General features: G+C 34.8%; 1 protein-coding gene across 1 annotated transcript in view; it reads left to right on the top strand.

Annotated features, from left to right (window-relative positions):
• LOC127868514 (voltage-dependent T-type calcium channel subunit alpha-1G-like) overlaps positions 1–13,700 on the top strand; it is a 39,974-nt gene extending 26,274 nt beyond the window's left edge. The window contains 12 exon segments of the mRNA XM_052410359.1: positions 2,646–2,797; positions 3,104–3,213; positions 4,178–4,271; positions 4,273–4,309; positions 4,923–5,047; positions 5,049–5,073; positions 5,450–5,571; positions 6,000–6,155; positions 7,314–7,427; positions 8,851–8,934; positions 9,670–9,832; positions 10,142–13,700. Coding sequence (XP_052266319.1) covers positions 2,646–2,797; positions 3,104–3,213; positions 4,178–4,271; positions 4,273–4,309; positions 4,923–5,047; positions 5,049–5,073; positions 5,450–5,571; positions 6,000–6,155; positions 7,314–7,427; positions 8,851–8,934; positions 9,670–9,832; positions 10,142–11,313 — 2,354 coding nt within the window. The 3' untranslated portion in view covers positions 11,314–13,700.
• Positions 13,701–16,347: the final 2,647 nt, after the last annotated feature.

Here is a 16,347-nt window from a genome sequence, read left to right as displayed (position 1 = left end):
TTGATAGTGAAATATTTTTTTTCAGAAAAGTTAATTTTTCGTTATTATATGATTATTTATCATTCAAAATGATGTTTTCACTAATTAATAGCATAGCCACACGCTAACCACCTGTGTGGTGTTGTACTCTTAATTGTTTGTTTTCATATTGTGTGTAGTTGTTAGTCATAATAAACGCTGTTGTACTATCGCCGAGCATATGTTATGTGATTCGTAATGTCTTCATATCCAGACGTTGATTTGCATAAGCACATGTAGTAGTTAGTGAATTAATTTAGCCTTAGCTTGTCAAAGTTCTGAATTACTCTTAACTTAACAGAATCGTCAACGTCATTGGACTTGTACCGAATTTTGTAAACGTTCTTAAATGACAAAAATTAGGTGGTATTATTTTTTATTCAATATAATGGCACTTGTTCCTATTTAAGTAACAACTACTGTTCTTAAATATAATATTTCATGTTTCACAGAGGTTTTGACACCAGGAGGTAAAATTCAAACTGGAATATTTTTCCCGATTTTTCTCTTCTGCGTTTTCACGGTTTACCTTTTTTGCATCAGTTCAAGCATACTTCACATTGAATATATTTCATAATACATTTGCCTGTCATAACTTGAGGCGATTTTTCTGGGACTGTTTTGCCATCCCATTTTAGAGTCATGAATAAAAATGGACAAAGATTCAAAAACAAATATCTACCGCTAATATGCATGCTCCCATAGTCGTCTGTACATCAAATAACGTGTGGTAAATAACCAATTTAGATAATTTAACTAAATTTTATGAAAAAAAATATTTTATTAATAAAACTGTTTAAAAAATGTGAACTTATTTTGCGGAAGTGACCTAACAATGGGCTGGTGAAAAGTGACCTTAATTAATTCACCTGACCTCCAAAAAAGTGTTCCCATAATGCATGCCCTCTTGCAACTTTGTCTTCTAGAATTACAACAAACATATATAACGCACGAACTCTTAATATCAATTATAGAACACAATATTTGGCTCGATACTCGTAGGTGATGTTGTTGCATGGTGTTGTTTATGTTGTTTGAACATGCTTGTTTAATGCTAATCAACAATATATATCAGTATTTATTAAGTACCATTATTAGTTAGAGTAAGAGTAATTAACAGGTAAAAGTGTGTTTAACTAAAGTATGAAATACTGTTTTAGCCTTAAAATGAATTTATGTTCATGGCTCTCTTGCATGGCCCTAATATACAATCAAGTACAATCATAAAGACAGGTCAATACATTAAATGTTTACAAAGTTTTTAAGCTTGCTTGGCAGGTTGTATGACTGTTTATGATCGCACAGCTGTTCACAGCATGCATATTGTAGTCCGTGTTTAAGTTAAACCTCTTATTATTCAATTTATTGTTTTATTAAGCAAATTTATTTCTTTATGCGATAAAAATATTGTTAAAGTTTAAGACAGTTTGTGCACGTCAAGCCAGTATATGCAAGGAAAGTAAATAATAATGCATGTAATAAGAGTTTGAGCAAAACAATTTGTATTACACACCAAGTGTGAACTGATAACACCTTTTACTTTTAATACGTTTGTTTACAAAAATAAGCGATATTATATGACACGATTCGAAGTTGTATATACATGTTGTATGTTATTGTTTTGGAAGTACAATTATCAATACAATCAACCTATTAATTTTGCTTTATTAATAATTGGATTTCAAAAAAATATTAAAGGAAACCAACTAGAATATATAGCATTACTTCATATCTATTTATCAGAACCATGAACATAAGGTTGGATAATTAAATACGTTCGATACTGTACTTTTAACTCTTTGCCGATATGTGTTGCTAAAATAGCTGCAACTTATCGTTTATTTATTTTAGTGATTTAGGGACAGTGTGTTTTTCTCTCCAATAATTAGATGCGGTTTCTTAAAATATGTCTACATATATTACGTAAAAAAGCTGAAATAAAAGCATAGGGCCACCAGACATTTGCAAAGAAACAGCAAAAGTTCTAATTGTGTCGAAACAAACTATTTTACTGACAATACAATTTGAAACTTGCAAAAACTCGATAGTATGTACGCTTTGGTACACTAATTTGTAAGGTATGAAAACGAACATTTCAAGTAAAATACATTATATTTCATAAATGTACAGTTAGATTGTACTCATAAATTCTGCTCGAAGGTTATAACAGATACAAATCGTATTGCTCCAGCCAATTTTTCGAAATTGAATAAATGTTGAGTGAACAAACACACAACCGTTCAAGTGTTTACTTGAAAGCAATATCCGCAGCGCAGCAATGGTGGCACTATCCTCGATATATAAATCTTGTGCAACAACCCTTACTATGATTTTTATTAATTAATTACATTCTTTTGTTTTTCTATACAATTACAGGCAAAGGATATTTTATAATTTAATTAATGTAAAAGAGTGCACATCGCTGAACGAAACAATTTAAAGCTACAAATACACATCTAAACTTAATATCAGAAATTACTTCATTCTATGACCGATACTGGTTATTGCATTCCAACAACGGTTGTAACCGCAGTGAAGGGTTAGATTTTGCTTTCGTTACTTTTTTTAAATGGTTACTAGGGATACTTTTATTAGTGTACCAAATAGGCGCTGCCTTGCTGTTTCAGGCCTGCAGCAGTGTCCGTACTGGGCACACTATGGGAAGCCTCGACTGATGATCTACACGGTCATCAACAGTAAATACTTTGACCTTGCGATCGCGGGGGTCATTGGTCTGAATGTGATCACCATGGCCATGGAGTATTACATGATGCCAAAGGTTGGTTAACTCCCTTCATAATCGCATCATATCGCATTGCATTGTTTCGCATCGTATCATGTATCATATATAATATAGCATACTACATGTAGCATTTATCAATTTTCATATCATATATCCAATAACATAAGTTATCATACACCAATTATATTATCATAAAATATCATCTTGATGTTATTTCAAGTTTATTGCTCTCTACGGAGTGTGATTTCTACCCTTTCACTAAATAGGCTAAATGCATATTTTGTATATCTCTAACGAACCGGCTGAGATTTGTTTTCAATTATAACGTTTATTTTTTTTCAGGAGCTGGAGTTTGCACTACAAATCTGCAATTACTTCTTCACGTCCGTGTTCATATTGGAAGCAGCCATGAAAATTGTCGCGCTAGGCACGCTTCGTTACTTTAGAGACAGGTAATCACGTTACTTTGCAGCATGTGTAGAGTGGAGGCTTTCCGTTTACCCATTTATGCCTAGTGGACTTTCCCATCCTTCTAAATTAGATCAATTTATTTCCAAAATTAGGAATGTCTAGTTTATTTATATCTATATTTAGAATATTTCTTACAGAAATTCCTTTAAGCAAAGAGCGCACACCCTGATGAGACGCCGCATCATGCGGCGTCTCATCTGGGTCTACGCTGTTTGCCAAGCCCTTTTTCTAGACGCTAGGCATAAATACGTTAATCATACATTTACTACTATACATGCATTTTGATGAACCTGAGTATAACAAGTTAATGCAATTTACTAATTTTTACCGGTATTTTTGAAGGACACGTTTTGAGATTGATTATGCTCGTTAAAATGTTGCTGAGGTGCTTCATTACCACAAGGTATTTGTACTTAAGAACTAGTTGACTAATCGTTTCAAGGACTCTGAACGTGTTTTTGTGCACGTCAATCGTTGACGGAAACAATATAGCTATTCGCTGTTTTTGTGACATGCATGATTTTTGACTAGAGTTCTTCAAAGTTATCTTTAAGGTGCACATAATTATGCTACACATGCTATGAAATAGAGTATTGCATTTAATCATGACATAACAATACCTGAATTGCCAAGCAATACAGTCAATATTCGCTGCATATACTTATATAAATATAACGCATTGGCATAACTCTCCATAGCAAAAATATTAAATAAGGTACAGCCATTAACATCCAAGTATCTTAACTATCTGCAGCTTACCATGAACGATTTCTTAAAGTTAAGGTAAGACAACATCCCAAACCGTAATCTTCAAAATTCAAAACTGTTGAATTTCTTAACGTCTCAAATTTCATCTTCAAGTTTAACGAGATGGATTCTAATAGACATGTTCAATCTTACCTCTAAATCAGGGATAGTACCATTACTTATGATTTATACTTTCAGGTGGAACCAGTTGGACATGTTTATCGTGATCTTGTCCATTGTGGGTATAGTTCTAGAGGAGATGAAGACGAATGTCATTCCCATCAACCCTACCTATCATTCGGGTCATGAGAGTTTTACGAATTGCTAGAGGTATGTCAAATCACAAATGTGATCCTTAAGTGTGCAATTGAATATCCGAATGAATTTCGTGTATGCCTCAAGACGACCTCATCTACTACAGCTTTCTTGTTAAGAGTGTTTGACGTTATTCTACAGGTATGCCAAAACATTCAATCCGTGTTGACTAGAAAACGTGGTTATAGAAGACAAGCATAATCACACACTCATTCGGATTATGTTATTTCTACAAATTACAAAAGCTAGAAAACATTGCTAACAGTTGCGATACGTAATTGTTTGATTCCATTTCAATCAGTACAAACAATATGTACATAAACATGTTACTGTTCATTTATTATCATTCATATCCGTATATTTTATCATTTCCACTTTGAGGTCATAACTAGTGACTTAGTCATACACAGGTTTTTGTATGTTCTCACGTTTATTTATATGTGATTCATGATAATTAATGACTAATCATTATACCTTATACCACCGAAATTGCTATTTCGATCATGACTGATACTTTATTCTCAATTATGATTGTACATTTTTTTTGTTTCAACGCACGTAATCATGTATAGTTGTTTGTCCAACAAATGTATTCAGTAATCTACATACTGTTTACGTTTTTCTACAGTTCTGAAGTTGTTGAAAATGGCGAAAGGAATACGTGCTCTTCTCGACACTGTGATTCAAGCCTTGCCGCAAGTCGGAAACCTCGGACTTCTCTTTTTCTTGCTATTCTTCATTTTTGCTGCACTAGGGTGTAGAACTGTTTGGCAGATTAGGTAAACTAGCTGGTTGGATCCAGTTTTTTGTGAGCCAATTAGTTTTAAGAATCACAACATCTACTTCTAGGTTCTAAAGAATTTCTTTGCTTTAATAAACGTATGCAGTTGTTAATATGCTTTTTATGTATATATTATTAAATGGAAGACTTTGTCTAGGTAAAACATTTATTAGAATGTACAATGTTCATTAACCTAAAAACCACAAATGAAATCTCGTGTGTCTTTGAACATCATCAGCAAAAACTGTTCTCGTTTTAATTAAAGCATTGAACCGCTAAATAAAGTTATATCAGAGTAACACTTGTATAATATTGCATAGATGTAATGTATGCTTTTGATTTCATTGACGAGCATAGTGAGCAAATATTTTCAGAATGTTCGGAAAACCACCCTTGCGAGGGACTCGGTGAGCACGCGCACTTTAAGAATTTCGGAATGGCCTTTCTGACGCTGTTCCGAATCGCAACGGGCGACAACTGGAACGGGATTATGAAGGTACGAAGGATAGCAGCTTACTTGTAGATCAAGTGAATCATTCTTTGGCATGGCTTGTTATTATATCGCAAATATTAATATGATATCTGTGAAATTTTAATACACACGCTTTTCTTTATACTAATAGTCTCTTATGGCTACATATGTACTTTTTGCCTAGTAGTATTCAAATTAAAGGGCTGATCTAAAAAGCAAGCAAGTTGTTGAAATGTTGATTATTTCAATAACATCACTGGACAGATAAAGGTAGACCAAGTTATGATCTGAAGTGCTGGTCTGAATAGCAAGCACGTTTTTCAAATGTTGATTATTTCAATTACATCACCGGACAGATGGAGGTACACCAGGTTATACATAGGTCCGACTGGAATCGTCAGTTTTGTATATTCTTGTCAATAGTGGCAGTTGTCTCCAATTTAATATTGCAGGATACGTTACGAGAGGACTGCGACAGCAGCGACGACTGTTTAACCAATTGCTGCGTCAGCAACTTCATCGCGCCGGTCTACTTTGTCATCTTCGTCCTCATGGCCCAGTTTGTACTGGTCAACGTTGTGGTGGCGGTTCTTATGAAACATTTGGAGGTAAAGACACACTTTACGTCCGTAAAGAACGCGTAAAACTCTCCAGTGTGCAGTTTTTGTATACCTTAATAAACGGGTTTTTAATCTATCGAATTATAAGTGATGCGAAAACAGAATGTTGAAATGGGTCTTTATTTAATAGTATCGGGCATTATTTATAATTTTTATAAAGGCAAATAGTCTGAGAACAACACATCTACGTTCGGTGCAGTTAACTCTTCAAAATTGAGTGCCCAGTGCTCAGAAATGAAAATCGATAAATACGTATAATATTCTTTAGTAATACTTTTAGATCGATGACATATGATCATTGTTACGGGTGTACAATAATTCTATGCTATAGAGTTAATATGTATTTAATTGCAACGGCTAATAATTATGTTAAATACTACTATTGTTTGATATCTGACGTGCCCCAATTAAATGCACATAGTAACATAGTTAGCTTTTTTTTGCTATGGATAACAAAGTTGTAGTTGCTACACACTAGTTCAACTAATCTATATCCGGCTATGTTATTTAATAATAAATACAAAATAATATATTTATGTATATATTGTTAGAAGAATATGGAGCCCTATCGAAATTACATGGAAGGTTTACAATGTGTGCTAAGTCACCTTGATTGTTGTCATAGTATGAAACATATCAACAACAGACATGTTGAACGTTTAAATTATTTATGTAAATGTTATCTATGCAGGCAGCCCTTTTGGACACAGACAATTTTTCATCATCCACATTTTCATGTCTGGCCTTCCTGAGATTCGATTATTTGGTATAGCGTTTATATTAAGCACCTTGGTTTGAAGTGAACACTTCCATACACATATATTTTCTTAAAATAAAAATGTTTTTTTTAATAATTAATTGTGTTTATGTTTCCAAATTAACACGATCCCTTCACCGATTATGTCGTCAAAAGAGTATGTTTATTCAGTTAAAAATAATTATCTTTTTGCAAGTTAAACAAATACCTTCTTCGTTCGTGTTTTGCAATAGGCATTTTTTCTGTTAAGAATTAATGGTAATAATGCAATATTAACACACCAACTTGTTCACCTATGTAACCAACTTTTGCATTTGCACTGATGTACTTAATACGTTTATTAACACGCACGTCATCGCTGAAACTAACAAAAACGCATGCTTTATCAGGAGACTTATAAATACAAAGAATTGGACGACGAAGTGGAAGAAGAACTTAAGCTTGAAATAGATGAAAGGCGACGGGCCGCCCTTAGAGATAATTTTGAAATGGCCAAATTAAAGGTTGTATTGATGTAGTATCACATTGTAAATAATGTTGTCAAGTATATTTTGTGTTTATTTAAACGATATAACAAGTCGTACTACAGTTAAATTAAACTTTACATTAACAATACTTTATTATTGTTGCAACAACTCGAGCTTGATACATAATATGAAACCTTTGTTAATTAGTTTTTATATTAAGCAATATACTAGTGACAAAAACCTTAACGTTCAAACAATATTTGATACTTTCTTAACTGCATAAAACGGACTCAGTGTATAAACTTTCAAAGGAATGTTTACACAGTATATAGTTTCCCCAGTTCTATAATGAGTATGGAAAATTAAAAAAAAATCGTAAAATTAAATGCATCTATATTATACCCTAGTATTTACTAAAGTGCATGTTTATTTGTATTGCTTATTTTATTTCTTTATGTTTCAATAACAACACACACCTTTATCATTTGAATGAGTAAGCGCCTTTTACATTTGCACGAAATATATATAACCTTAGTTCATTAATGAAGACCACAGACCCGAAAATGCTACAAATGTTACAAACAAACCAGCGTAGTTTTACGGAGTTCATATATTGTAAGTCTTACAAGTACCTATACGCCTATTTAATATAAATTGCATTTCATGTGGTAATTCTAAAGTGGAAACTATAAATCACATTATAACGGTTAAGCACAAATGTATTGCAATCCACTTACCATGTTTAACTTGAACCCGGGCCATGTGCATCCAGAAACTATGTCAATAGATCACATCGTTAAAAACAAATCATTGCACTTTTGGGAAACATTTATGACGCAATCTTGTCCAAACTTTTCAGAATGTTTACTTTGACAATATGTAGGTTAAGCTTGAATCGGAAAACCTGGGCATTTGCGTCAAAATCTAGGTCATAGGTCTACCACTCTAGAAGTCTTATGTATAACTCAGTATAGGAACTTGGTAAGAATGTTTACCTATGCGATATAAAGGGAAGAATTGAATGTGGATAAAATTGTGTCAATAAAATATCATCAAGTTATTCTTCACAAATTGGTTTCCTAAAATCCAGGAAAGCGCTTAAGGGCCACCAAGACTGCCCTCTTGTTTTATTATGAGAAAAAATTCATGAGTTTCTTTGAAAGAGATCAATTTTTGACAAACTCCGATAGACATGAAACAGTATTTTTACAAGACATCTCCGTAAAAAAGGCTTCGGGACGACTAAATTAATTTAAATTCACATCTAGCCATACGGACCAAATGGTGAATTAAGTAAAACTGATTTTAACATGAAAACAAACATTCGAGTGTAAGCTCATTCTATTTTAAATAAGGTTAAACAACATCGTGATAATATCGTGGTGAGTACATGTACTATACAATATGTGTTTATTTTTCTCACAAAATATATAACAACATTTATATTTGCTTTTCAAAGGAATCTCATCGGATAATGGACAATGAGGAAGAGCTGGAGGCACTGTTCAGGGAATCTTTGTCAAGATATACCCTAGTTAATGTGGTAAGAAAGTTTTAAGCTAAAGCAAAATGACAGGGGATTCCCTATGCAAATAATTTTCCTTCCTTCCATCTTATACTCAACCCTCATAAAATATGTTGCCCTCCCTCCATTAAATGTCCCCACCCTTTTAAATATGTTGTTCAAACTCAATTGTATCCCCCAACCCTTTGGAATAGGTTGCCCTTATTTGACCCCAACCCTTTTAAATATGTAAAAGGCACAATTGAGTAATGTACACAGCTCACCATGTTATGCTGTTTCCAGAAAGAGGTTACTCTGTCACTGTTAAGGCCGTCTGGCATTTATTAGTCTGACTAAAAGCCTAGATATGTCTTCATACACATAAATAAACAAAACCTCCTACAGGTATGGTATATTATTTCGTTGTCAGAATTATCAATGTGTTTCCTTAAACTTTTTAAACGATGTTTTCAAACATATGTTTAACAAGCTGCAAACTTGTAAACACGACCACAAATGTCTTTATAGAGGTGTTATGCGTGTTATATTCGCAGAATGTGCGAAAGCTTAATCAAATATATTTACCACTTATACGGTTCCAGAATGTGTTTCAAACCTTTGATACGACGTTTCGATGTACACGTATCTAACAAAAAGATCTATACCTTACGTATCTACACCTTAATACAAATCAATACTTGTCATGAATAACGGGCCTCCTGCGGATAATCAGAGTCGTGTCCTTTACGGCTGACTTCCTATTATTACTTTCAGAGAGACAAAGAAACCGACAACGATGACGAGACCTCTCAACGGGACGAATCGTCGAATGACAAGCTCCTCCCACCCCCACCATCCTTCACGCTGCGACCGCCCAGCTGCGAACCTTGTCCACCTTCTCCGGCGGGCGCATTTAGTGCCCCCGAAGCCGAGAGAGGTCAGGGAGTTCATATATTAAGATCAGTTGTATAAGTAATTCTGGACAAAAATCGTTTGCAGTTAACGAAGTCGTTTGTCAAGACACCTTAGCCAAGTAATGCAGTCCATGTTTTCTGACTAAATGCGTACATTTTGAAAGCAATTTTATCAGAATTTAACTGGTTAAGTGGTCCTAGAAACACTTACAGTCGATATTTTAGACTAACTTTTGCCAAAACATTTATTCAAAATTATCCGCTTCTGTATCCTGTTTTGTTTACAAGTACGTGATGATATTTATAATAGAAAGTGTTTAATATGCATACAGGTATGTTCCTGGATCCATTGGCTTTTCCAACTGACGACAACAATACACTGAAGGTTCCTAATATGTCACCTGTTGATGGCCGTGTTGTGTTCAGTCGAGAAAGATACTACAGTGACTCTAACCCGGAGGATGGCGTATTTGACCGCAGTGTTGCGTCATCGCCTTCACCGAGTCTTCTGCATACAGAGAGCGCTATTCAGCGGCCCGTCAGTGAACTAAATATCAGTAGGAAAACTGAAAGCCGGAAAGAAAAAGCCGTTTCCTGGCATTCAAAAATGCCGACAAGTACGCAAACTCTAGGGTGCGTTGAAGGAGTAAACGAGGAAAAAGATCCTAAAGACATTCAAAATACACAGTCCCAACCCTTGCTAGGCACTCTTGAGAGCTCTAGCTCACAGAAACATACATGTAAGCACACGTTTTCAGTGAAACAGGTGAAGTCGCCATCCAAAGACCAGAAAAGGAATTGGAGTCTACGACGCTGTGTCAGCTCAGGTAGTGAGAAGATACGTTTGAGAGAAAAGTACATGCATCTACGGTCGTCCAAGATCGAGGATTGCAGCTCGCCCGTAACAACTGCAAACGAAGCCCACTTGGCTAGACAGCTTTCAAATTCGCGACAGAACAGTGTAGACACCGCCAAATCGGAAGAACTCTCGTTGATCGATTGGGAGGAAGACGAGAAATTGTGTGACGCCGAGGTTGGACACATTACGGGACAATTTGACGACGACGAAGACGATGTTCGTCCGACCGTTTCAACAGTTCTTTCATCCGAGCGCGTTGCATCTAGTCCTTCACATGCGGATGATCAAGCAGCTGTTGAAACAGTCGGAGATGAACTGGAAGTAGTCGGTAATGACACCAATCATTTCAGTCGAACGTCACTCGTTCCGAGGTCGACCATTTGTGATGAATTAACAGTTTGTGATCACGGTGTTTCAAACTATGCAGTTAATGACGCCCGCTTGGTTAACAACACAAACTTCCTTGTTTCGATCTCGCCATCTGTTACCGGGAACAGACGGATGCCAATATCGCCGGGAATTGTGAACAACTGTTTTCTGGCCATTCCGAACGACAATTTAGATAGTCCACTTTCACATAGCGATAAAACGCAATCTGATACAAGTACATTAGGTCTTATATGCGGCAGTGAATTTCCACCGTAAAGAAAATGCCTTTATTCAGCGAAATCAACTTATGGATGAGCGAAGACCGCCTTTAAAAAGTCCGCATAGCGGAGAAAGTCATTTGTGATACAAACGATGCTATTTCTCCTACCTACCTTGTTTTTACCTTTTGGTATAGCTTATATACATATCGCCAAACTGTAAATATTGATGTTATATGATGCCAACGCATTAATATTTAAATTTTGTCTGATAAATGAGGTTAGTAGTAATGAGTATGTTAGGTGAACACGTGTGTAAGGATAAATCTGATCCCTTATGGGAATTCTGAGTTATATATGTGTACTGATTAGATGTGTTGCATAATTGTTTGTTTTTCATACAACATTATTATCAAACACGTGTACAGTCATTAAAATGTTTATCGGTATTAACATACTTTTGACCATGAAATAGTGCATGTATGCGCTTATAAAATTTTGGTTTGATTATTCGGCAAATAGTTTACCGTTAATATATAATAGAATGAGAAACACACGAAATATTATAAAATACTAATTATCATTTTGTCCTCAAGTCCCATATCTTTAGCACAAACGTGTGCACTTATTAATGTAAGTGAACATTTATAACTCTCAGTTCCGAAATTACTGCAATGACCGATGTCTCAAAATTCCGTCTAAAAATGGAAATAATGGTAAGAGAGGCACACAGTAATCGCATCGTCTGTCCGTAAATCATTCCGTCCTTACGTCTTAATGTCTGTCCCTTCGTTCGAGTGTTTTAAGGGAAAGGGCAGAGAAAATGGCGATAACACTTTTGGGACTCTTAAGGTATTGCCCGTTAGTATATTTTCTTTTGCAAAGCATAACCCCATACTATTAAAGATATAACATAAATCTTTTCGCATTGAATGATATTATTGAGACCAATTGCATAGTATAATAACGACAACTTTTTTGTCAGTATTATTTAAGTTTTTTGCTTACTTTTTTTGTAATAAAACGTTCTTTGGAGGTATTAAAGGTATTCAAATTAATCTTATATATAATGCCAGAAAAAGGGCCGTAAATCTGTATTCAAAATTTACAAAGTTATTTCTCTTTGTTATTTTTTAGTGAAACATAACATATTAAATATTGCAGAGATTGATTTTTCGTTAATTGTGTTATACAAATCTCATACTACCCAAGGGAAGCCTTGAAGAGTTTATGAATAATGATAAAAACACATCATATTTACATTTCTGCAGTTTTTCATTGCTGTTACACTTTTATCGTTTTTTTATGTATAACTAAATGAATAATTATCGCCATATGACCTTCAAGATCAAGATTTTGGGCCACTACAACACTTCGGGGCATTGGGCACTTTCACTTATAAGACTTATGTTTAGGTATATATGAGTCAGATCCTGAAAAATATGTATGTTAAACTGAAGTCGTGTGGTGCATTTAAATGTACATGTTTAGTCCTTAACACTGTTTAAATTTTTCGAACAAGTTATGGTCTTTTTCAAAAGTTATCGGTTGTAATTAAATCGCAAATAGGGAGACAACTGGGGGGGGGGGGGGGCGGGGTTACATGATTTTTTTTGTGGTTGTTTTTATGTTAGCATGTTGACACGGCTTTCAGTATTGCTTTAAACTGATATGCCAATGTGATATTTATAAAGTTGTGTTGAATGTGCATGATGTAGTTTTTTCGTCCGTTTATTTCAGTAAAATAATCAACTTCAAATGTAGAAAATGTAAACGAAAATGCATTTCCTAGCTGGAAGTTTGGAAGTACATTGTGCATGTAATTATAGCTGACCCTTTCGGATGATTGCTATATAACAACCAGAAACCGATTCAATTAATGTCAACAGATATAATACATGTTTGTATCTTAAAACACACATTTTAACGTATAATCAATTTAAGTCGTTCGTTTCTTTGCGGATGTTTTGCATTTCTTTCGGCATAGTATGACGTTTATATTTAAGTTCAAGACATGTTCTTTATATTATTTTTGCGTTTGTTTTTGTTTGTTTAACCCATGTATGCCTAGCAGACTCTTCCATCCTTCTAAATTGGATCAATTTATTTCCAACCTTTGGGATGTCTCGTATTTTTATTTCAATATTTAGATTATTTCTTACAGAAATTCCTTTAAGCAAACAGCGCAGACCTTGATGAGACGCCGCATCATGCGGCGTCTCATCTGGGTCTACGCTGTTTGACAATGCCTTTTTTCTAGACGCTATGCATAAATGGGTTAACAGTTCATAATTGACTTTGTACACTTAATTATTGGTTTGAAGAAGCAAATTCTTTCAAAGGGGTCTAGGCAAAATAGTGTTTTTAATTTCCATTGATTACCACATTGCTCGTATCAAATTTGTACAAATGCATTCTTAATATTTATAATAAACGTTAGTTTCACTATTGTGTCATGTTAATTCTTATCAATTTACAGAAAATTAGTCAATTCTATTACTTAACCGTCTAATACTAAGAGGAGAAACAAGAACATCCATGTTTGTTTTTTGTTTTTTAATGCCTGGTTAAAGGGGCCTTTTTACAGATTTTGGCATGTATTGAAGTTTGTGTTTTAATGTTTTGTATTGGTAAATGTAAACATTATATCTAAAAAGCTCCTGTAAAAAAGCAAAAATAAAATCAAATAAATAAAAAAGTAACCCTCAACTGGGCTCAAACAACTGACCCCTGGAGTAAAAGTCTACCGCTTAGACCACTCGGCCATCCGTGCTCATACAATAAGTGGTGTATTTTATTCTTTATATGCAATCCTAGTATCACAAAATAAAACGACAACAACAGAACTCCCCAAATGATTCAATCATTTCCCGTTGCAACGATTTATAATTTTCAGGTTTTTAAATCGTCAAAAGATGATTAATTTTATAATGGATATTTTAAAGCATGGTAACTGTTCAGTATTACTGTTTCCTCACAAATATCTTAACTTCAACAAATAATTGCGAATCTGAAACAATTGTTTTTAATTTGGTCAATTTACCGTAACGTGAAAAGCCGCTTTAAATCAAAGACTGTCAACTCTAGCATAGGGGTACTAACGTGCCATAAAATCGTGTATACATATTTACTTTACTCAGCTGACTGAGCTTGCAATGGTTTAATGCGATATGGCGCCGCATAGACGTGTCGTCGTGCAGACGTGAGACTTTTCGTCTATGGGGTGATTGGAAACACATACAGGGCGGTTTCCTCTATATGGCGGCGTGCAACGCATAGGCAAGTCGTTGTATCTATGCAGCACACCGTACATTTTTCGGTCGTATAAACAGGTGTTGCACAAAGAATTCATCGTCAATTAAACACTGGTGGTGGTGGTGGTGGTGGTGGTGGTGGTGGTGGTGGTGGTGGTGGTGGTGGTGGTGGTGGTGGTGGTGGTGGTGGTGGTGGTGGTGGTGGTGGTGGTGGTTGTGGTGGTGGTGGTGGTGGTGGTGGTGGTGGTGGCGGCGGCGGCGGCGGCGGCGGCGGTGGCGGCGTTGGTTGTGGTGGAAAGAGAGACAGACTAGTTGACAGGTGATATCTCGGGCCCCTGCAAAGTAAAGACACCGCCCACTGGTTGGTTAAGGTTGATGGCATTCATTAACCGTTAAGCGCATATAGAGTTGACATAAGGTTGACATATTCATAGTTTATCCTCACAATAGTTCATACTTAATAATTATTTTACTCAATAATTATTTTACTCATTACGTCCGATAAAACACTCTAGAGTCGCACTTGATTTAGAATAACTTTAATTAAGTGTACGCAAAAAAATGTTGCACTTGTTTAAGAACAACTTAAGTTAATATACGCAAACAAATGGATAAAAACATACAACGAATAGATGGATTCCATTCACACAACATAGTATAACCAAGTGGAACTTGTTTATGTCTGCAAATACTAACCATGTTACACATGAAATTTATTTTCTTGTTTAGTTTTGTATTTAATTGTTCACACCAATATTTACTTTTATTTCGACATTTTATATTCGGTGTTTAATAGACCATTTTCACAAGACGTTCACTGCTACTATTTTTATCACGATACGCGTCGAATTTCAGAACGAGGCTTTTTTTACGCAAACGGCTTAGAATATCGGGATTTTTATGCGCAATGACACTGGTTACAATAACGCTACACATATGCCTAAAGACATTAGTTTAGTCAATAAATTGATATTTAATTATAAATTTATTAGTATAACACCTAAGTAAGAACTAAACGACAGGGTATTTAATAGTATTCGTTCATATTTTTACGTGTTACCCATAAGCATCAGAGTGAAGGTAGTAAAAAGACTAAACATGGATTATTTCACAAAACAACGGTATTCATAAGACGTATACTACGATATTATATAACTACAATTCTCAAAGGTATGTGTGTGTAGGTGTGTGTAATTTTTCATGAACGATCGACCGTGTAAGAGATGTTTTGAATAAACCATAAGACAAAGGACTATAAAAAGCGAAGTACATGACACTATTTAAATTATATGTTAATTCTCGTTTGCATTGAATAAATTGTCGTTTACTCGGACTACGTAATGACAGAGACATTATTCTTTCGATACCCAGTAAAAACTTGAATGGTTAGGTTTTTTTACTATTTAAAATGAATATGTATTAAGCACTTTATAATTATGATAATGAAACTGGCTAATATATATACAATATTTAGTTTCTGCCCATCCATTTTGACAATTGACTTATGTTGCATATATTATTTAGGCAAAGTAGAGTATGGCGTTTAATTGCTCTAAGAAATTACCACGCAATACAACTGCTCGATTGGTCATTGTCGGCTCGGGTACTACTTTAATGCATCCCGGGTACACTGAGTATACTACAATGTACGCCGGGTACGGACAATATAATGCAACGTACCCGGGAATTTTAACACTCAATTAATCGTTGACGTCTACTTTTCAAATAAATTATGTTCAAATGTATGTCATTATTTTGTAAAATGGCCTCTATATTATCGAGTATTATACTCAACAAAAATGTTAAGGTAGATTTTGTTCAAAGATAATTTTGTTTAG

This window comes from Dreissena polymorpha, chromosome 2 (assembly GCF_020536995.1).
Source record: "Dreissena polymorpha isolate Duluth1 chromosome 2, UMN_Dpol_1.0, whole genome shotgun sequence".
In the NCBI taxonomy this organism is placed as follows: domain Eukaryota; kingdom Metazoa; phylum Mollusca; class Bivalvia; order Myida; family Dreissenidae; genus Dreissena; species Dreissena polymorpha.
Note: the sequence above shows the minus strand (reverse complement) of the source record. Positions and strands in the feature narration are given on the sequence as shown.